Source organism: Mesocricetus auratus, unplaced genomic scaffold (assembly GCF_017639785.1).
Source record: "Mesocricetus auratus isolate SY011 unplaced genomic scaffold, BCM_Maur_2.0 Super-Scaffold_100676, whole genome shotgun sequence".
NCBI lineage: Eukaryota > Metazoa > Chordata > Mammalia > Rodentia > Cricetidae > Mesocricetus > Mesocricetus auratus.
Genome location: NW_024429266.1, coordinates 6,080,798 through 6,104,218, shown reverse-complemented (window position 1 = coordinate 6,104,218; position 23,421 = coordinate 6,080,798). Strand labels below are relative to the sequence as shown.

At 42.0% G+C, this 23,421-nt stretch overlaps 1 protein-coding gene across 1 annotated transcript in view; it reads left to right on the top strand.

The window, feature by feature from the left end:
• Positions 1-23,421, top strand: part of Ush2a (usherin) — a 644,634-nt gene that overhangs the window by 314,131 nt on the left and 307,082 nt on the right. The window contains 3 exon segments of the mRNA XM_040738771.1: positions 10,491-10,647; positions 12,505-12,676; positions 18,745-18,892. Coding sequence (XP_040594705.1) covers positions 10,491-10,647; positions 12,505-12,676; positions 18,745-18,892 — 477 coding nt within the window.

The following is a 23,421-nucleotide window of genomic DNA, read 5'->3' as shown; positions in this document are numbered from 1 at the left end:
GGCTTCTTCACAGCCACAGACGTGTTACCAAACCACTTGCAGTTAAATCAGGGGACAGTTGTCATGCTGTTCTCGGCTCTAAAGGTCTAGCCTGGTGACTTCGTTCTTGACTGGTTCCCAGCAACCCACTTTCTCATGGAGCATTTGTTCACTGGCATCCCCTCCCCAGTGCCTTTGTGAATGTCACTATCTCCTCCCGAATCACTGCAGTTTCCCCAGTGTCTTTGTGAATGTCACTATCTCCTCCCGAATCACTGCAGTTTCCCCAGTGTCTTTGTGAATGTCACTATCTCCTCCCGAATCACTGCAGTTTCCCCAGTGTCTTTGTGAATGTCACTATCTCCTCCCGAATCACTGCAATTTCCCCAACTTTGTGAATGTCACTATCTCCTCCCGAATCACTGCAGTTTCCCCAACTTTGTGAATGTCACTATCTCCTCCCGAATCACTGCAGTTTCCCCAACTTTGTGAATGTCACTATCTCCTCCCGAATCACTGCAGTTTCCCCAACTTTGTGAATGTCACTATCTCTTCCCGAATCACTGCAATTTCCCCAACTTTGTGAATGTCACTATCTCCTCCCGAATCACTGCAGTTTCCCCAACTTTGTGAATGTCACTATCTCCTCCCGAATCACTGCAGTTTCCCCAGTGTCTTTGTGAATGTCACTATCTCCTCCCGAATCACTGCAGTTTCCCCAACTTTGTGAATGTCACTATCTCCTCCCGAATCACTGCAGTTTCCCCAATGGAGCCACATGTGCAACTTCTCCTAGCAATCCATCAGATTCCATCTTCTTCTTCTTCTTCTTTTCCTTTTGGTTTTTACGAGACAGGGTTTCTCTGTATTGTTTGGAGGCTGTCGGTCCAGCCCGGCCTCGAGCTCACAGAGATCCACCTGCCTCTGCCTCCCGAGTACTGGGATTAAAGGCGTGTGCCACCACTACCTGGCTCAGATTCCATCTTCTACCCTCACCCTCCCTCCAGCAATTCCTCTTTCCCTGCCCCTCTTCAGCTCCCTTCTCTTCCTCCTTCCTCCTCCTCTCCATCGTCTTCCTCCTCTTCTTTCATGCCTCATTATTCAAAGAGCCCTGGGGAATCTCCATTTTCTGATGAAAGCCCACTAGGAATAATCCGCTTCTAAGTGGACCAGACACGCATCAGAAAGATTGATGTCAAAAAGATGTTTGCATGCATTAGCTCTCTCTGTGTACCTGAGCTTGCAGTTGTCGGAATTAAGAACATCCCCAATTCCTGTCCACCAACACCAGACCAGTCAGATTCAGATTCCTGACTGAGAAATGTGACCTGGGAAGTTATTCTTTTCTAGTAATTAAATTAGCCGAAAATAAAATTGGAGGAAACCGATTTGGTGTAGGCTATGATATCTTAGCTATATGACCCTGCAGGCTTGGTGCCAGCTAAGCACGTAGCTTTCATGGATAGCAGTCTTGGGTGCAAGTGCACTTACACTCAGACCCCACTTTCTATGCATGCATGTGATTCTCTCTGCAACCCAACTTCATATCTGACTCCACTCTCAAATAACTTAATTAGAATTCAATGACCCTCCCCCTCCCTTTGCTTTGGGATCCCCTCTCCTGCTGTAAAGAGGCATTCATGTCCATGCATACCTCCTCAGAACTTGGAACTTGACAATCCAGGGTACCTCTTCCTCCATGGGAAAGTACGAACAGAGAGACACCCCCTTAGGCCCACTGTGGATGTGTGTTCGCCCCCATGGCTTCTGCATCGTTCTTGGGAACATGAAATGACTGTAGGTTCCATGAAGCTCTGTCCACAGACACCATGACCTTTGAGACACTGCCTTTCTGACAGTGTGTGTTTTTTCCTCCCCTCCATCTTATTTCCAAAGGCGAGGGAATGTGGAGCCTTGAAGTGGAATGCTTGAAGAACATTCCCTGTTACTCCAAAATGTTTTATCTAAATATTGGGACCCCTCTCTATATTCCCTTTGTCATTATACTGAACTTCCCTTGTTCCTTCTGTATCTGACCAGTAACTCTCTACTTTGTGAATGACAGCACTTTCTAGTTAGGATATGAAATTACAACTTAACTGAGAGGAATTTAGAATCAAATGAGTATGATAGATGGGATCAGAAGGAAGTAAGGAAGACAAAAACTCATGGATAAACATGACTGTCACACTAATATCAGTGCTCACAGCAGAAGGAAAATAAAGGAGCTCAGAGTAGGGAATCGTAACTCCAACTTTAGGCCCATTAGATTCCTCAAGATCATTGCCCAAATCGTAAAGAGGAGGGAGAAAATAGCTAATATAGAAAGAGATAAACAAGGGAATGAGACAGTTATTGTTGAGTAGTCTCAAAGGCCCATTTCAGACAGAGGGACCAAATAATAGTAGTCCACTCAACATGTCCAGTCTGAAATGCCTCTTGTCCATGTTCCTGCCCTAAGAAATGTTAAAGACTTGAGATTCATCAGAGTTTGAGAATTGGGATAGCAAGTTTTGCAGAGGACTCTAGAGTTACATGTTTACGTACATTCTTGTTACTATGATAAAATGTCTCACATGAAGCACCTAATGGGAAGGATTTGATTTGGCTTGCCTTACAGTTGGATAAGGGACACAATCCATCGTGTCAGGAAGGTATAGTGTCCTGAGTGAGAGACAGCTCATCACCTTGCAGCCACAGTCGGGAAGCAGAGAGTTCATGAGAATTAGGGCTAGCCCTAATGACACACTTTATCCCAAAAGATCATACCTCATAGAGCTTTCAGAACCTTCTACAAACAGATCTAACACCTGGGGATCAAGTATTCAAGCAATGTGTGGGACATTTTTCATTCCACTCGCAGTATTCCAACATTCCTCGGGCTTCCTTAAGTTCATGGATACATCACAATGAGAGGTGCATTCACTCCAGCCTCAAGTGTCTCCATGGTATTAAACAAAGCCTGTTCAAAAGCCCAAAGTTCACAGTCCCTTCTGCTACCCAAGGCAGTCTCTTGACTACGAGCCCCAAGTGCGGGAGCAACAATCCCTACAGCTGCTCATTCACCATCCAAGGCTGATGGTGGAATTGTCTAGACCCCAGCGACCTTGGCGAGTATCATCTCTCCAGCTCTTTTGTCTATAGTACATGTGACCTCTTTTAGACTGCCTTAGACTGCCTGCAGATTTCCCCAATGGACATCCCATGCCCCCGCCATCTCTAAAACTCTGAGATCTCCATTGCAGTTTGGGCTTCACTGTCCCAACTCCATGCAGTGGCCTCTCAGAGCCTCCTTCCAGGGAATTATTACTGTGCCTCATATTGCCCAATCTCAGATGCTTGCTGGAACCTTGGCACAAGCTCCCATGAATCCCTCCCTCATACATCTCTCATATCTGCAAAATCAGTACCACATGGTAGCTTATGTTGACAAAACTCTAAAGGCAGCTTGAGATACAGCCTATGCCCATGGGCCACAGTTTTAATGGCCTCTGTGTCCTGACACTGGGGGGAAATACTTCCTAGGCTGTTTTCAAGTAAGAAACTACTTCATTAGCATTCTGGGTTCAGGCTGACTCCTTCCAAATGAATTTGTGTTTCCACAAGTTGGAGCCTTTGGCCATTGGATCTTTCCTTGAAGAATCCCATCCACTGTCTCAGTATGAAGTGTGAGTTTCCTCCTTAATCATGGCAATCATTTTAACAACTACTCCTTCTTTCTCTGAACCATAATTACAGCTTTACCCTTTCTCATGTCCCGTCTTCTATAATGCAGTTCTCACATCTGCCTGTGCCAATCAGTGCTATCACAGTAGACCTGGGTGAGAGCCGTGAGCAGTAACCGGGACACAGCATGAACGCTATCCTCTCTGGAACATTTCTCCACTGGAAAAAAATCAGTCCATTGCTTTTTAACTCGACCTCAATCAAGCTCTCGGGGTATGGACAGAGTACAGTCAGATTCTGATTGAGCCTGTGTTCCCATGTGAAACTTAATAGGGCAAGACTCCACATTCCTCTTGGTATTGTTATTCTGAACTCCCATCGGCTCCACAGACAGCATCCTAGAGCCTTTCTACCTTGAAGTTCCAAATTTGCCATCTTTGCTCTCACAAACATGTCCCAAAGCTTAAGAAGAACCATGTGGTTAGGCCCCACTCCTTGGTACCATTTTCCATATTAGTAACTTGAATAGTTTCTATATCAAAATTACAAGCAAAATAAATTCAAGAAGCAACATAGTTCATGTACAGTTTAAGAAAGGGTTTAGTCCTTAATAGGATGAAGGCAGGACACCGTGATCACGAGGCAACTGGCTTCAACGTGTCCACAGTAAGAGAGCAGAAATAGAGAGTGAGTGGCCCAGGGATGATACATGGTCCTGATATTAGTTTTAGCTCTGCCCACTAATAGCACCTCCCTCAGATACGCCTAGGTTCCAAGGACTCCTTGAGAGAATCAAAAACCTGGGACTCCCAGACTACTGGCCTAAACTCCCTGACCCTTGTTCCCACAGAGGGCACAGTGAGCCAGTGAAAAGTGCGGGAGGCTGGGGACATTGTTCAAGTGTGAGTAAAATCCCAAGGCTTGCCTTTAGTCACCCAGTTCTTCTAGCAAAACTCTGTCCTCTGAAGGTTCATCACCTTCCAAAGCCACGCCATCAGCCAGGAGCCAAGTGTTCAAACACATGGCCTCTGGGAGCCATTTCATATTCAAGTCACAACAGTGAGAATGGCAAGTACTGGGAGAATATGACTTTATACCAGATAATCAACAGCCATAGGAGGGAAAGGCAGTTGTGGTGAATATTCTGGAAATGGACATAAGATAAACTCGAAAAAGTGGAGACTGTTGGTGAAGGAGTGGTTACATCCATGTGATGTGTTAAAGAGGTGGGCAGAAACCTGCACAGGGTAGACCTTACACTTAGAATCTTGGACACAGTTCCAACGATGATGAAGTAATGAGTGAAACTAAGCTGGATGGTGAATAAATGAAGTCAAGGTTAAGGGCATTGCACTTGAGGAAGTTAAGTGAAGCCAAATTCAGGGATGAGTCATTATTGAGGATGTTAAAGTTGCCAAAAGGGAGATTAAGACTGAAAAGAAAGCTGAGCCAATGCTGAAGTCATTGAGGAAAGGGGCTGTGTGACATCGGAGGTGGAATAGGGCATTGCTAACTAGGTTCTGCACATAAATTCTCCAAGTAATAAATTGATATTAATATACTACAGCCATTTTCTATCTACATCATATGTGTGTATCATGCACAATTGATATGTATGTAACTACCCCTAATATAAGTTACCTGTATACACTTGTTCTGAAACTCTTGATGGTTTACATGTCCATCTGTCTCTGTATCCTGTTTTGTTTGTTTGTGTGATTGATTAATTGATTGTTTGATTGATTGATTTGTTGTTGTCTTAAAGCATTAGTGCTTGGAGTTGTGTTTGATGTTCAGATATGCACTGCTTTGTCTTATTATTTTTAAAGGTAGATTTCACCTAGCTTATAATTATAGGCCTCCATTGGTTTGACAGTTGTGTTAGATAAATTCTTTGAGATTTTTAGACGTTACTATATTTCTAAAGAAGATAATGTCAGTCCATGTAAGGGATATTGAGGTCTCTCTCTCTGGTCTTGTCCATTCATTATTCAACAAATGAAAAGTATTTTCATTGGGCATCACTCTAATCATGCGATAATATGGGCAGCATGATAGCAAATATTTCTTTGTACTCAAAAGGCGTCCGTTCTCTTGAACGGGATAGAAAGTTGGAAGAGAAGGCAGCATAATTCGACTTGTTTGGGTAGTTATAAAAAAAAAGAAGTAAACCAGGAATGAGGGAAGCCGTGAATGATGGTGAGCTGTCTGACTAGCCAGGAGACTCCTCAAGTGAGGGGAAGCAAAGGTTATCCAACAACAGAGGAAATGGACTTCCAGTGGAGAGAACAACCCCTTCAAAGACCTCCAAGAGAGGGCTTGTGATGTGAGCGCAACCTAGCTATGTCAGGGGTAGGAAGGAACGGGATGTGAAGTAGGGAATCGGTAAGCCAATTACTGTCATGATGGCCAGTATTAGATTTCATTTTAAGAGGATGTGTGTGTGAAGGGGTATTTTTGTCATCGCTGCTGTTTCCAAACAATCCAAAGAGAATTCTTGGCTGATGATACAGCTCTCAGACTCCTAACCTGACAGCACCCCACCCACATAGACTCTTTCCTGTTCCTGTGATTGCTTCTTTCTGCCCCCTCAGCACACAACTCTTCCCATGCAGTCCCATCACATTTTCTATCAAGCAAGGCTGTAGATAACCAGTAATTCTTGGCTTTCATTCATCCATTACTATTTCCTGTCTCTCATTCAGATATTTGTATCCCTTCACCTACCCCTTCCTACCATCTATCTCTTGCCTCAATTCTCTATTTTCCTTAATAAGAAAACCCTGAAGGTTCTCTCTCTTTAACTCCTTTCTCTTATTCCTTCATGAGCTAAGGCTCTGGCTATACCCTCTCCTGTATTGTGCCCTCTCCAGAATCCCTACAATTTCCATATCCATTGGCTTCAGATCTCTGCTTAAAATGTCACTTCAGTGAGATGGCCATTGACTCATGTCTATCAAACCACCCTGGCCCTAACTGCTCTTACTATGCTTTCAAGTTTTTATAAGTTTCCATATTATTTAGCACCAGTAATGTTTGGGGTTTTGATTTTCTCTGTGTGTGTGTGTGTGTGTGTGAGAGAGAGAGAGAGAGAGAGAGAGAGAGAGAGAGAGAGAGAGAGAGAGAGAGAGAGAAAGATTTACTTGTTATTTTTGAGAAATGTCTCATCATGTAGCCCAGGCTAGCTTTAAACTTGCAGCAATCTTTTTGCCTCAACCTTCCAAGTACTGCGACACTATGGTATGAGCTACCATACTTGGAAATGTGAGCATTCTTAAGCCATGTTTGTTCTAATATACAATGCCTTGATCATCCACAAACTGAACAGTACTTACAAATGCAGAGTAGTTGAGGTGAATTGTAACTCTGACAGGAGGATTTGACATGGTTGGGTTCTTCTGTTTAAGTCCTGATTCAAGATTTGTGGGGTTGGATAACAATGGCCCCAGAGGCTCATTGATTTGAATGCCTGGTCACCAGAGAGTGGCACTATTTGTAGGATTGGGAGACATGGCCTTGTTGGAGGAAGTGTGTCACTTGGGGTAGGCTTTGAAGTTTGAGAAGCCCAAGCTAGGCCCAGTGGCTTGCTCTTACTGTTGCCTGCAGATCTGGACGTAGAACTTTCAGCAACTTCTCCAGCACCATGTCTGACTTCATGCCACCACATTTCCTCCCATGATGATAATGGACTAAACCTCTGAAACTATAAGAAAGCACCAATAACTGCTTCATTTTTATAAAAGTTGCAGTGGTCAAGGTTTCTCTTCATAGCAACAGAACACAAACTAAGACAAGGGTCATACTCACTGTACCAAGTGTGATTCCTCTCCAGTCCTAACAGCCATAGAAATGGATGCTTCCCAACCCAAAGAAGAAGACCACTTGTCACAGTAGAATCCAAACACAGGAAACAGCCCCTATATCATCACTACAGGAAACTATTCCTATCTGTGGCAATATCGTGGGAGTTTGGGAATTGGGTCATCAAAGTCCCATTCAAGGCATGGTTTATAGTATACAGGAAAATGGAGCATCTTACATTTTGGGGAATCCATGGCCCAGACATAACATAATAATTCACTGGGGCAACAGCTGAGGTAACAAAGTTCCAGGTGTAAAGGCCACATGTACGAGATTGTGTCATTCTTGAATGGGTGATTTCTTCTTCAAATGCAAACTAGACAGCCAAGTCCCTGTCTTAACGATCTGAATGTCATAGAAAAGGAAAGCCCGGTAATTGCTGAGTGAAGAACACAGCAGTATCTAGTCTCAACTGCAGGTGATCAAGATGTTCTGGTATGACTGAGACATAGTCAAGAGTCACTCATATCTGGGCATGTGGACCCTGACCTCTGGCCACCATGGGAGCTCCTTTATGCTCTGTGATATCCTTGCTTTTGCTCCTGAAATGACATATAATGAAACCCCTTCCCTGAGAATATAAAGAACTAGAACCTGGGGGGAGAGACAAGAAAGAGGGAATTCACCCAGTCCTTGAAAGGGACAACAGAGGAAGAATGCAGAGTGTGAAGGAGACAGTGTCCTCACGAGCATGGTCTGGCACAGTGGCCCGGCAGGCAGGAGCCCTATCTATACCATGTACTTTTCTCCTGGCTGTAACAAAGAACCTAAAAGCAACAAATTATTGGGGTAAGGGGGGCATGTAAAGTGACAGGCCATCCAGAGGTCCCTGGTAAAAAAGTAAAACAATAAAATGAAGACAGCAATTGAGAATGATATCTGGAGTCAACACCTGCCTCCACAAATTCACATGAGTGTGTACCCACACACCCACACACTCATATTCTCTCTCTCTCTCACACACACACACTCATATCTCTGACTCTCTCACACACCTACATACCCACATACTCAATTGCTCTCTCTGTCTCTCTCTCACACATACACTCATATGCTCTATCTGTGACTCTCTTCTCTCTCTTTCTCTCTCTCTCACACACACACACACACTCATATGATATCTCTCTCACACACACACACACACTCATATACTCTCTCTGACTCTCTCACACACCTACATACCCACATACTCATTTGCTCTCTCTGTCTCTCTCTCACACATACACTCATATGCTCTATCTGTGACTCTCTTCTCTCTCTTTCTCTCTCTCTCTCTCACACACACACACACAGACACACACATACAAATCAAAATCAGAGTAAGATATATCCCTATGGTTATGACTCCTAGTAACACACCAATCATGGTTTCACCCATGCTCAAGATGCTTTCTTGTACGTTGTGCTGGCTAGACTTCCTTTAATGGTGAATTATGATGTGGAAGTGTGAGACAAATAAACCCTTTCTGCCTCCAGTTGCTTTTGGTCATGGTGCCTCATCACTGCAAACATACGTCTTATACAATGTTTGTCCAAATAAGGGCTCTCCAACTCTTAACGCATGCACATTTGATGTGGTTGCTATTATCTTATCATCTATCAGAGCTGGACCATTCCAAGTTGGTCCCTGTGTATCCTTGCTGTGTTCCTCTGATAACACTGAATGAGGGTATCCCATGTCAGCCTGGTACCATTAGATACCTACCATATAGAAGCTATAAAGAAGTGATATTTGGTAAAAAAACAAAACAAAACACACCAACTGTCATCATGGTGACCTCCTTTTGTTCTAAGGTAACACTATAAAATTACTGGATTGCCTTTCTTCTGGTGACCTACATGTTTAACCAATTGATTGCATTTTGCATGAAAATCAGCACTCCTCTCCTAGTTTACTTTTGCTATCAGTGTAATGCAAAAGCTATTTGCCTGAATTAGGCTGCATGTCATTAATCTTTTAAACATGAAATTGTAATGATTCAAGGTTAATGAGATTTAAGAATATGTGTTACTTAAATCATGACATATTTCAAAGATGTTTCTCAAAATTACTATTTTTAATATTGTGAAAGTACAAATTGTATTTGAAGTTTGGTAAATTTGATCAAAATTTATTTAGACTACTGAGTGTTTTTATATGTGAAGAATTGGGGCATTTAAGAATGGAATTAGGGAACTGTAGATTAATGTATTCTCATTAGGGATATGGTATTCACTAGGAAAGTAAACAGGTGTGATGTACCAAGGAAATTCATGGGTACTATACAGTTGCCTTTCATACCTAGCTCAACTGTGTTGTCATCTGCTTCATTAATTCTATATTCATTGATTCAGTTCTACATATTAAAAACCTCTAGTATGTCAGTCATGGCATTAGATACTAAGGATACAGTATGGCTGCAGTGCTGTGTCATGCTGGGGGGTCTGCACAAAGTGGTCCGGGGGTCAGACAAGCAGATGATAGCTGCTGCCTGTCCAGGTAAGAGTTGGAAGCACCAGGAACGTCTTACAAGTAGAGCATACCTAGGCACTCAACATGATGATGTGAAGGTCAACTCATGGTTGGCTAGGTAGACAGGAAAAGGGAATTTCAAAGACTTTGTTATAGGCTATATATTTGCATTTCAAAAGCAACTCCTGTTGTCTTCAAAATAATTTAAATATCTCATTTATTTTTTAACAGAGTCTTTGAACTAAAACCAAACCCTGAAAGTGATTTACCTGATCATAGATATTCAAGAAAACAAATTCTTACAATAAAAAAGTCAGATCGAGACTGTGACTGACAAGGGTCCATTTCAATTCAGCCCTGTCTGTCATTTAAGAGAGAAATGTGTTTTATTTCTACTGCTTTTTGTAATTAGTGATTCTTATGCTAAGCTTTATTTTAACAATTCCTAGACATCAGAATGTAGGAGGGTAGTGAGTTCTCCTGAGAAATGTATTACGTAGAATAAATTCTTGTTTCTCTCCTTCCCCCAGACTTAGGGGTGTTCATGCCTACGAGATGGTACTTGGTGCATGCACATAGGTGGGGTGCACAAACCGCTCTCGAGTCATCCTGCAGACAGCACAGCGGCCACCAGAACAAGTGGATCCTCCAACTTTGGCTGTCCTGGATTCTAGAGCTATGCACGTCCAGTAAGTAGAGCTCTTGTGCCTTGCATTTGCTGGTTCACGTAAGAATCCCAAAGAGTTCATTCAGAAGGGCTTGTGACATCGGACTAATTGTATTGTGATTAAATGCATAGAAATGATTAGGCCAGTGGTTCTAGGAACCTCTGATTATCACTTGTCAACTTAATTTCCATTTTGTCTCTAGGCAATCATGCCAAGCTAAATGTGTGTGCAACTTCAGTACAGTTGTCAGTAAAAGAAAAATGACCACCTACTTATCCACTGTCAAGTTCTTTATAGTTATAGGGTATTTTGCAAGAATTTGCAATAACTGGAATAATATATACGTTTATATGTGTGCATAAATACCTTCTTTTTAAGATTTATTTTATGTGTGAGTATTTGCGTGTGTGTGTGTGTGTGTGTGTGTGTGTGTCTGTACGCACCATATATGCCTGATGCCCAAGGAGGCTTTAAGATCTTCAGATTACCCAAATCAGCATTGCCCAGGGTTGTGAACCTCCATGTGAGTGCCAGGAAGCAGATCCAGATCCTCTACGATAACACCCAGCCTCATTTTCCTGTAGTTCAAGCCCGAGAGGAGTATAACATAAATATGTTTAGATTTTCTCTGCTTTTAGTGGCTTTTGTTTATTTCTCATTATATGAGGTCTAAGGAGCTGAGTTAAAATTTAATAGATTCCTCTTAGCGTCAATTCATGCTTGTTCATTTTTATTTCTTACTCCCAGTTTTCTCATCTGTGAATGAAATGTTGACACTGAATAAATTATGGCATTCATTCAAGCTGAAAAGCATCACCACTCATGCTGCGGTTGTCCTTGTTCTCATCCTAAGCTCTTGTTTTGGCCCTCAGTTGCCTTAAGTCAGTGATGCTATTTATTCTCTAAGATTGCCTGCTTCTCTGAGTATTTCTCAGCCGAGCTGTCTTCTGTCTGTTCTGGAACATGACATTCTCATCCCCTGTGCACTGTAACCCTCATCTGGTGTTCATCATTCTTCATTGTGCCTAGCCAAGCCCCCATCTGATGGACAACCTCACAGTCCCATGAAGCCCTGGCCATTGCCCCGACCCTTGTATGTTTTGCTCTCTGTATTCCATGACTACATTCTTATTCTGTGTTGGGTTGCTGAGCTTTTCAGTATTGCTGTGTCATTCTTCACACGTCTCTCAGAAGTATTTAGATACTGCATCCTCCTAAGATTGAAAAAAATCATGCACATTTGTATATTGTTAACTAATTTAAACTACAAGTAACCAAGGGTTAGAAAAATGGCTCAATAGGAACACTTATTGCACAGTCATGAAAACCTGAGTTCAAATCCCCAGAACCTACATAAAAAACTTGGCCTCTATATGTGTGAGTCACTGCATACACACATGCACAGATAATACACACACACACACACACACACACACACACACAGACAGAGACAGATACACACACACCACAGAAAAATAAAATAAGTAATTAGAAGGCAAGGGTATGTCCCATTTCCTTAAGATTCTTAGAATAGGTGTTTTATAACTGTGTATGTTTTTAGAGACAATTACTTTTGTGCTTTCCATGTAGGTTTCCTTGCAGCAGGAGACATTAAAGTTTATATGACACCTAACCACTCCTAACCAGTCTCTGTTTAGACATGAATGAATGAAATGCTGTATCTTTTTTTTATTTAAATTAGCAGCAAGGTTGCTTCACATGTCAATCCCAGATCCCTCTCCCTCCCCTTCTTCCACAGCCTCCCACCAACTCCCACAGCCCCCCAATCCCCCCCCACTCTGTTCCCCAGGGAGGGTGAAGCCCTCCAAGGAGGATATCCAAAGTCTGTGAAATGCTGTAGCTTTTGTTGATTCCCAGGTGGAAGCAACCAAGGCAGCTAAATGGAGTTCTAGAGAACTATATATCATATTATTTGAATCCTACATGTAACTCCACAATGTGGAATGTTGTCTACAACAGCACCAAAAATGCCCAGGCTTCCATGCTCCAGCACCTTTCTCCTGGGTGTCTATACCTTGTCAAGCTGGGAGTAAGTCAACTTAGAATCTATCATATCTCTTCATCCCATATTCCAGTCTTTCCAAATCAAATATACAAAATACCAAAGAGCTTCATCCTTTAGGATTTATACTGAAAATTCCATCCACAGCCTAAAGGTGAAGTCTTTTTGCTGATCACCTGCATGTTTAGTTTGTGTGATTTGAAGGATAAAATGGCCATCTGAGTTAGTGGATTTTCCTAGATCTCTGTTGAAATGATCAGAATCAATTTTTTATTATTATTTGTAGGACAGTCTAATTGTCGAGAGCTTTCCCCCAAATACTTAGATTAATAAGGTGGTTGCCTGTGGTGCTTGTATTCATTTGAAAAACTCCTCACAGTATGAGTTCAGATATCGTATTTTTAAATGAAGATTCAAATGACCCCAAGATATTCATGATTGTTATTTGTGCTGTGATTTGTATTAAACTTCTGTCTCAGAAGAACAGTCACTTGATGAAACCAAGAATCAACAGTTTAGAGGTTTCCTTGGGAAGATGGTGGCACTCTTAATGCTAAATGGCACTTCTCTGTATGAAGGTCTTTTAAAAGACCTTGATATTGTTGTGGAATTTGTACTCCCATTTCCTTTTGCTTTTTGATGAAATATAATCTTTTTTTAAGTTTAATAGCACATCTGAAAATAACTGAATATAAACATGAGGTCGTCCCTATTTGTTTTAAACACCCTCTTCATTTTATAGCAATACCTATATGAGGGTATTTGCTTTGATAAATGCCATAGAAAATATTCCGCTCTTGATTATGAATAAATTTACATTTATGTAGACACTGTGTACGCATTCATTTTACTTAACATGCTCGTGAATGCTCAAAATATTATACCATGAGAAAATAAACCGCATCCAACTGCTGTTAAGTGTCTGACTTGGCAGCACAAACAAGGGCAGGCAGACAGTGTGAGCCCCTGTCCTGGATGGCCCCATGAGCCTCTCCGCTCGGCACAGCACTTAGATTTGGGAAACGACAGTTCAGGTCACTTATGGTCATGTTACTGAAAAGCTGAGAAGTGCATGAACCCGATTTTTCAAAAGCTGATAGTGAAGTCCATGCTGTTTCCAAAATAACAGTACACACGAAAACCATGAACAGTCTCAATTGCTTGGAAGCAACCAAGATTAAATAGAAATTGCCAAAACTTGGGGTTTTATCAGGAGGCAAGTGGCATAAAACTGTTCTGTTCCTAAGGCAAATTTTAGGATGTACTGTGCAGTATCCCATACTTTATAAATTTTGTTATAGCTTGAGAACTAAGTATAACTAACTTTGTGGTCTGTTCCCTTGAGTTTCAATTCAGATTTGACTACTGTGTAACCCAAGGCAAGTGTACTAAGGCTCATCAACTTTTGTTTTTCTCAGGACTAAAATTAGGGCATTGAACTAATGGTTTTTAACATCTTTTTGAGAGGTCTAAAATTCTGTAAAGCTAAAGAAGGTAAACCAAAATAATTACAATATGTGTCAGGTCTTGAGTAGTGTTGGTGTCAGAGACCATAATGACATGGACGTCCTTGTGCCCTAAAGGTTACTAAGGAGGCAAACTTTCTCATGTTCCTATATTTATCAGGGCAGAAAATATCCTAATGCATTTTCAGGAAGTATTCCACTGAAAGTTTTCTTTTGTTATTGTTGTTTTTTTTTAATGTAACTCAGTTAAGCAGTAAACTAAACGAACCGTGGCATTTTAGGTTCATCCTGGTTAATTGAGGGATTATTGTGTATTTCACAGTTTCAATATAATAACCAGCTCTCAAGGTCACTAGATAAGTAGTGGAGAGCAGGTGTTCAACAAAGTATACTGGCCTTTATGGATTGTCTTAGTGTGTTGGCTAAGTGCTGGGAAACAGAGCTCTCTGACAGCCAAGCCCTGAGTGGCCTTTGAAACAGGAAGATACACACCAGGCACAGGACAGTAAAGCCACTCTGTGTCACTCATTTAATTTCTGCAGTCAGACTGGGTTGTAAGCCTCTGAAACAGAGAAGTTGCTTCTTCCAAGTTGTCCATGCAGATCGCTGCCAGTGCCTGCTGGAGCCAAGGAGCTACAAAGACAGTTGGTGCAAGAATGAGGGATGACCACCAGATGCCGTCACGGACAGTCTGAGTCTGTAAATGCTACTGCACACTATCTTTTGGAAAGTCTGCACTGGGGGTGTGTGTGCTTCCAAAGCCCATGCTCTTTGCGTCATGTCTAGTATAATGTGGTGGCATTCATTTTGAAGGTTGATAGGTCCTAATGGTTCCCAGTAAATGCAGTGAGTTAGCAGTTATGGAAAGAGGCAGGGGTCAAGGCTAGTATTTGAAAATGTTCAACTATAGGCAGGGGGCAGCTCACAGCAGTCACTCAGTGGATGTCAACAGAAATTGTGAATTGGAATTCCGTGTGTATGTGTCGCGTTACGTGACCGTGCGTGTACCTGGGGAAGAGTGAGCATGTGCACATGTATGTGGAATGTCAAGGGTCTTCTCTCACTCTTGACTCTTTCTTGTGAAACTGAATCTGTCTCTGAGGATGAGCTCAGAGCTCACTGATTGTCTAGACTGTCTGTGCGGCAAGCTCCAGGGATCCTCTGGATTCCGCCCCAAAGCACTAGGGTTACATATGCACACCACCAAAGCCGTCTTTCTACCTGGGCTCTGGAGATCTGAACTCGGGTCCTCTTGCTCGCAAAGTGAGCACTTTACCAGATGAGCTCAACTCCTCAGGAAAAGATTGGTAGGGATAAAGCAATTATTAGGTTTGGTTTTCATTGTTGTTATTTGTTGTAACTGTTGTTTTTCTTCACACTTTAAAATACCTCTGCCATCTTCATACCCCTGGGCCCTGCTTCTCTGCAAACAAAACACTGGAAAAGATAATGCTAGCTTTAGAAGCTCCTAATGGTCATTATTTCAAAAATTGTCACCGTAATTAGATTACACGTACATTTTATCAAACCAAATAAAGCCTCTTTAGATCAGAAGTGACCCATCGATTGGAGATGGCAGCACAGCATTGTGAATTTTGTTTTCATGTGTCAGTAATTAACTAAAAGCTGTAGGAAACAGGTAAACAGGTCTGAGCTGCTTTCTCGTAGGCTTTCACCGTCCTCTCTGTGCTCTAAAGACATCTTCAATCAATCCAGTTATTTATTTATTTTTTCCTAAGTCAGAATTGCAATCAGCATTAGCCCAATCCGATTTGACTTTAAGAAGAGCCCTCTGAATGCCAAAACGGAGATAACGTTGCAGATATTTCTGCTGTTTCAACAACTCCTTACACCCTGTCTCACTAGCCAGAAAGATAATTTCAGGAATTTTCAAGGTTCTTTTGTTTTAAGGCTACCAGTTTGCAGATTTTAGGTGACACAGTCCACAATAAAGCCCCCCAAAGAGGATATTACATTTATTTTAGAAAACATCATAAAGTTCTCAAAACAAAGTCGATTTTAGTTTGCATTCTATTTAAATAAATGCAACAGTGTGTGTCACAAAGCACAGTATTTCTTTGGAGAGGTGTAACAAGGGAATGATGCAAACATGAATACCAATGAAAAAGAAATTTGCAACAATCAGGATTAAATCCTATTGTGTGATCAGTCTAAGGAGACTACACTGCCACATGCTTCGATCCAAGGGGGGGGGTATCTGAAAATACAAGTGAATGCATTCCCTCTCTTTGAGCAATGTGGTGTTCTTCTGACAATGTGTGCTTTGATGACTCAGACATCTCACACAGCCCTGCTTCCTGGATAATGTTCTGAGACTGGTAGTGTGTAGATTGCCCACACATGTTTTCCGTTTCTTTTTAAATGTTCCATAGCTGGTTCCTGGGTCGGTGGTGGCATGTCCTGAAGCCTTACATCAGGGATTGGCCACATGCTAGCTGTTTCTGTTCGGTTTGTAAAAGCTCCATCCTCTAGGGTTTTTCTTTTACATGTATGTGCACGTTCTACATCCAAAAATTAAGAGAAACCCACAGAGTCTACTCAGGCTCCTACTCAATGAGATTGTGTCCCTGGGTGACGATGGCACCCATCTGGAGCATCCTAAGCTCATGAGGAGTTATAGTGTTGACACAGGCTACCTCTCTCTCTCTCTCTCTCTCTCTCTCTCTCTCTGTCCCCTGCCCCCCCATATAGGTATACATAAATACATACATGCATGCATATGTATATCCTCCTTGTTATTTGTTTACATATTTATCCCCACCCCATTGTGTGTTTGCATGCATATATGTTGTATGTGTGTGCGTGTGGTAGGAGATGTGTGCACATGGTAGGGGTGTGTGCTTTCCACAGTGTTTTTTGAGACAGGGTCCTTGAACTTACATTTTTCTCATTTTTCTCATTTTTTTCCTCACATTGGCCAGTGAGTCCTGGTGAGCCATCTGCTTCTCTAACCCTGGCACCTGGGATACAGGAGAATTTGCCATGTTTGTCTGGGGACCCCAGCTCACCTTCTTATGTTAGTGACACAGCTGCTTTACTTTACTCACTAAGCCATGTTCCCAGGGCCACCTGGATGGTTTTGAAGTGGGTTCTCCCACTGGTCCAGAGTTCTCCGATCAGGCTGAGCTGACTGGTCAGCAGAACTCAGGCAGCCTCTCATCTCTTCCTCCACAGCACTGGGCTTACACGCTTGAGCTACCACAAGGAGCTGTGCTCTGTGGGATCCTGGAGATTGTGTGCGGATCCTTGTGGAAGTACATTTCCACCTGCGCTATCTCCCCAGCTGTACTACAGTGTTCTTGTATCAGGAAGCAAACATATCTCTAAGCGGTTGGCTATCCATTGTTACTTATTATCCTAATGAAAACTCTGTGACCAGTTGTAACAATGTAGGAAACTGCTCCACGCTCTGACATGAGGAGATTCTTGACCAGTCACCCACTTCCCGTGCTGAGGAAGCAGACTCCCCAGTGCCTTAAGCAACAGAGAGGGTAGCTGACCAAGCCCCACAGGCCAAGAGACATCAATGGAAACAATGGCGCTTATGGCTCAAGCTTCCATGAAATGCACTAAAAAGCTGTCCAGTTATTGTACTGTTATGTTTTCACATTTGCTTGACCTGGGTTGAAATTCATTTGTCAACAATTTTTTTAATGTTGTTGTCTCCATTGCAGTTGAGACTTGGAGGGCTAGTTCTAAGGAAACTTAAGTACTATCTTTGTTTTATAAAATTGCAATTGCTTGTATTTGCTAATGAGACAGCAGTAGCCCTGTGTAAGTGTCTCCATTTCCAGAATAAATGATTGTTCAGTAGTAACTTTGAAATCATTTACAGTTCATTATGAGAAAACTCAATGTCTCCAATGTCTGTGTTCTGTTTCTGGAGTTAAATGCCATCTTAGGGATCACTTTGAGTTCCTCACCCATGTTTTAAGGGATCCATATTTTTTGATTGACTTAGGAATGTTGCTGTGTTTGATTTCTCATGGTGTTGAAATATGAATGTACAGGTTACACTGTGGTGAATGCCATGATTGACTTATATTCTTCACCCCATAATCAAAAGCAAACAAACAAATAAATAAAGGCTATTTTCCTAGAGAATTCTTAAGTGCATTTTTTTCCTGAAGTGGTGTGTTCCCTCTGTCTCTCTGTCTCTCTCTCTCTGTCTCTGTGTGTGTTCTCTCTCTTTCTCACTGTGTGTGTATGTGTATGTGCACATGCACGTGAGTGTGTTTCCCTGTGTGTGTGTGTGTGTGCGCACACACACATGCACACGAGTGTTTCCCTGAGACCCTCCGCTTAGAGCTAATCTCACAGCAGAGCTGCCCACCCAGGCAATATGCACCCTGCATCTCTAGGCTGTAACTTAGGCTGTTGTTTTTTTATGTTCCCTAGTTAGTTTGTGTTTACTGGAGATGGATGCTCACATCCTAAAAAGTATTCTAATTACATGCCATACTTCAGCATGGAAGCAAGCCTATTTGTGAGGAATGAAGCGAATATTATTTTAGCAGAACCCTGGGCTTCTGCTCTGAATTGTCTCATTTCTCTGTTCTTCTAAATTTGAGGGTCAGGACTGAAGTGTTTTCCTCTGTCCCAGCTTAGGCATGCACCGGTGGTGGCTGTGCCACGAGTAAATCTGGCCAGGCCCTTTTGGAGGAGACAGTTCCAAAAGGTGTGCCAGCCCCCCAAGCCCATTCCTGCTCACTGGACTCCTTTAACATTTCCTGGACTGAGCCTGGGTATCCGAATGGTGAGTGAACTCTTTCAGCCTGAAGTTAAAAACATGATTAGCAAAAGTAAATTAATATTCTAAATGGCAGCTTATATGTGGTACTTAATTTTTAATGATCGTTTTAGCACATAAAGTACCTGGGATAGTATCTTCGTAGTTAGGGAGAGTAAGCTTTTTAGGTTGACATGCACGTTTGGTGGCTCACAAGTGCTCCCTCTTGATAGCTCTTAAGTACTGCATGCCATCGTTTAGTGTGTGCTAGGAAAGGGGACAGGGACAAATGGAGACTCTGGGTGAATGCAGCCTTGAGAGTGACATTGTCTATAGTGACTTTCCCTTGGCAGCAGCCATTAGTTCTTCCTTGGAGAGGAAAAGAGGTGGGAAGTTCATGTACACAGTGTGTTTCAGATGCTTTTTAGTTAATAAGTTTATTTTAAAAGAACTCACTTGGAACTCATATTCCTCAGGATGCTGTTTATAAATATTTCAACACAGAGATTTAAGCAATGCATGCATTAAACATGCGTACATTTATACTTAACTCGAGCTGCATTGCATTCCTTCATGATGCATGTGTCCTTGTGCTATTTAGAGAGTAAAGCTATCCTGTTAAACAACATGAAAACTAAGTCTCATTATAAAGACATTTTAATAGGCTTTTTAAGACACAAAACACTTACTTAGTTTTTCAGTTACTGGAAATATCTTTAAGATTTCTTAAACACAGAATTCTTGTTTAACCCTGGCAGAAGGAACAGCTTAGCAAACCATACCCTGCTTTGTGACAAATATCAAAATGCATTAATATTCCAGAAACTGTTTTAAACAACTATTGGTGAAAACTGAAATGGCCTCTGTAAGCATAACCAGAAAGAATAAAAGAAAAAAAACCATTAGAGTTTTACTAGATTGTCTCATGTTTACCATGAATTAATTATTCTAACTGCTTTTAAATTAAACTTTTAGTAAATGCAATAGCTATATATTTGAGGTAATGGAGGGAGTTCTGGTAATTAGTATGAGTGATTTTCTCTGTCATTGAAACTACTCTTCTGTATGGTTACAACTTTCTTAATAAAAGTAAACAACGTCTATAGGTCACTATATTAAGCAGCCAAAAATCGTGTCACACTACTGACTGCACAAAGAAATCTGTCTAGTCCATCGGTGTCAGAGAAATGCTACTGATTTGCTCTGATTGGATGGCTGCTAACCTGGTCTGCATAGAATTCTTCCTTCTTCCCAGGAGATAGTTGTCACTCAGACTTTTCCTGCCCTATGCTCCTTGCTTGTCTAGAGAAATCCTTTCCTGGTTTTTCAGGATCTTTGCTGATTATAGTCTGTGCATTTGCAAGGTCGTTTTTTACATATATGCAGTAAGCAATAAGTAAGGGATATTTTGCTAACACTTTTATGATCGTCTAATATGTTTAATTACAGTAGAATTTTCTATACTTTCATGATGGAGAAACCATTAAAGGGGCTATAAAGATTGCTCAGTAGGAAAGATCACATACTAATCATATAGAGGACCCAAACCCATTTCTCAGCCCCGGTGTTGGGCTGCTCACAACCAGCTTTAAAGCCAGCTCCAGGGGTTCTGACGCCCTCCTCTGGCCTCCAATGGAACATTTACTGAAAGGCACATTCACACACACACACAAACACAAAGAGACAGACAGACAGACAGACAGACACAGAGAAATGCACATAGAGAGATAAAAACAGACAATTAAAATAAGTCTTCTAAGAGCTGTTAAATGACTCTTTTGCCCTTTTCCCAGGCTTGCCATTGTTTCATTTATGTTGTTGGGTGTATGGAGAAGCATAATCCATTGCCCCAAACCATCCTGACCATCCTGCCTCTGTCTGGTTTCAAAGGTCCTGCATTTCCTTTACATACCTGAAGACTAAACTCTATCTTGCGGTCTGGTGATCAAATGACTTCTAAATTATATAATTATATATATAAATTATATAAAGTATCTTCATTGTCATAATCATCATCATCTTTATTATTTTGGTTTTTCCAAGACAGGGTTTCTCTGTGTAGTCTTGGCTATACTGGAACTTGCTTTGTAGACCAGACTGGCCTTGAACTTCACAGAGATCTGCCTGCCACTGCCTCCCGAGTGCTGAATGCTGGTATTAAAGGTGTGTGCTACCACAGCCTGGCCAGCCATATCTTCATGTTTGTGGCTTAATGTAGAGCCACACTACATGAGGAGTTTCTGAAGTAACATTACTGTCTTATTCTGGGAACTTCTTCACATGGAGGTTAACACTGCTTCCCTTTATCTCCCCGCCTTTTTCTGTAGAAACCCAACTCATCCTTACAGGTTAGCCACAGCGATCTGTGACATCATACTGCCCTTGAGTTTCAGCCTTCCCCCTGCCCTCGGCTACACGATCTTCTCAGTGCCTTCCTCACGGCGCTGACGCCATTTGACCCAGACTTGAGGTCATTTTTATTACCTGTATAACACTCCTACCTGTTGACAAAAAAAATGAATCCTTCATTCATTTCCTGTAGAAAGCCTAACAAAATACCATGCCTCTTGTTGCTGTTCAGAATTTAGTTTATGGAAAGAAGCACCTTCAAGTGATGTTGAGTGCTGCTTTGCCCGATTACTGAAATGCTGTTGGTAAAGTGGGTTTAAGAATTCGAATCCCAGGAGTTTTGACAAGTGATGATGAGGATGCCAGTAAATGGGAATCAGCTGCCCAGCTGACACTCCTCTTGGGACACTGTGTTGGTTACATCTGTCCTTATAGTAACATGATACCTCATGAAAGCAACCGTGGAAAGAAGGCTTTATTCCGGGTCATGGTTCAAGGGAAACAGTCCTGAGAGACAGCTAACAGCCATGGCAATGGGAGCTTGAGGTGACTGGAGATGAATGGCTTTGATCATCTCCATTTCTCTTTTTATCTGGCTTGGGACTCCAGCCCATGGAATGATGCCACCCACGATCAGGGTGATTCCTCCCACCTCAATTACCCCAATCTAGATAGTGTCTCACAGCCATGCCCAGAGGCTACACTGATCTACATAAGACCACACAGGCCCTGTGGCTTCTCCCATAGGTGATTCCAGAACCCATCATCTTAACAGTGGAAACAAACCATCCCAGGTCCTTGTTGCAACATTAATACGTCTCTATCCCATCTGAAACTTATCGTGTCCAAGTTGGCTTTTTAATCCTGTCTCCATCTCTCATCCTCTCATCTTTCTTTTTCTTTCATGTCACACTCCTCATAAATGACACCCATCCGCATGGACCAGCCCCAAACCTTGGCTTTTACCCATGATCACTCTCGACTTCATTGCACTCTCTGATTTCTCTTGCAGGAAAGTCAAAGAGATCTTGAAGCAACGAGTACTATGCAAGCCAAGAGCATGGTGCTTGATAGATGCAGCATACTCTGTCCTTTTCATTCGGTCCAGGGCTTGACCCATAAATAGTGTTACCCATATTCATGGCAGATCTTCACAGGTCCATTAACCCAGCCAGCCCCCCACACACACACAGACATGCACACAGACATGCACACAGACATGCACACAGGTCAACACAATCTACACAACTCATCAGTGAGGTTCTCTTTACACGAGATTAAAACTGTGCCAGGTTGACAGTTAAAACTAACCAAAAGACACATCAACATGACTTGTAATCATGTAAGCAAGAATCCAGGGCTGCACCTGTTTCTGAAGACATACACAGAATACTATCAAGACAATCAACATTATTGGAAGATCATATAACTGTACAAACACATCATTTTATCAGTGTGGCAGGGAAATTACCTAGGTATTGATCTTCCATACACACTGCTCCCATTACAATGGATGGAGGGTGCTGTAAAGCTGAAGTGTTCTATTGGCTGTACTAGTACACAGGTGAATACAATCTTTGGTTCATTGAAAGAAGGAAGGTTTGATTTCCTACCCACCCCTACTATCAGTAGTAAGATCGGCTACAATCTGTAACTACTTACTAAGCACTTGGTTTAGTTTCCTTTCTGCTGCTGTAATAAAAATGCTCTATCCAAAAGTAACTTTGGGGAAAAAGGAGCCTGTTCGGCTTATACCTCCCCTCCAGGGCCCATCACTGAGGAAGTTGGGAACTCTAGCAGGGTCTTGCAGCAGAAACTATGGAGGAAAGCTCACCCAGGCCAATGCTTACTAGATTTCTTATACATCCCAAGACTTACTACCTAGGGAATGACGTCACTCACAGTGGGCTGAGCTGTTATACATGATTTAACAGTCAAAACAAGTACTCCCAAGATATGGCCACGGGCCATTCCAATCAGGACAGTCCCTCAGTTGAGACCCTCTTCTCTGGTGACTCCAGACTATGTCAAATTGACAGTTAAAGCTAACTATGATAGTACTTTAATTCCCAAAATTAGCCCATGAAATTTACAATATCCCCATGTACAAATGTAGAAATTGGATTAATAAGAATTAAATAATTTAATTACTCAATGTCAAGACAGCTAATTAAGGAGGGATAGGGTTTGAAAACAAATCCACGAAT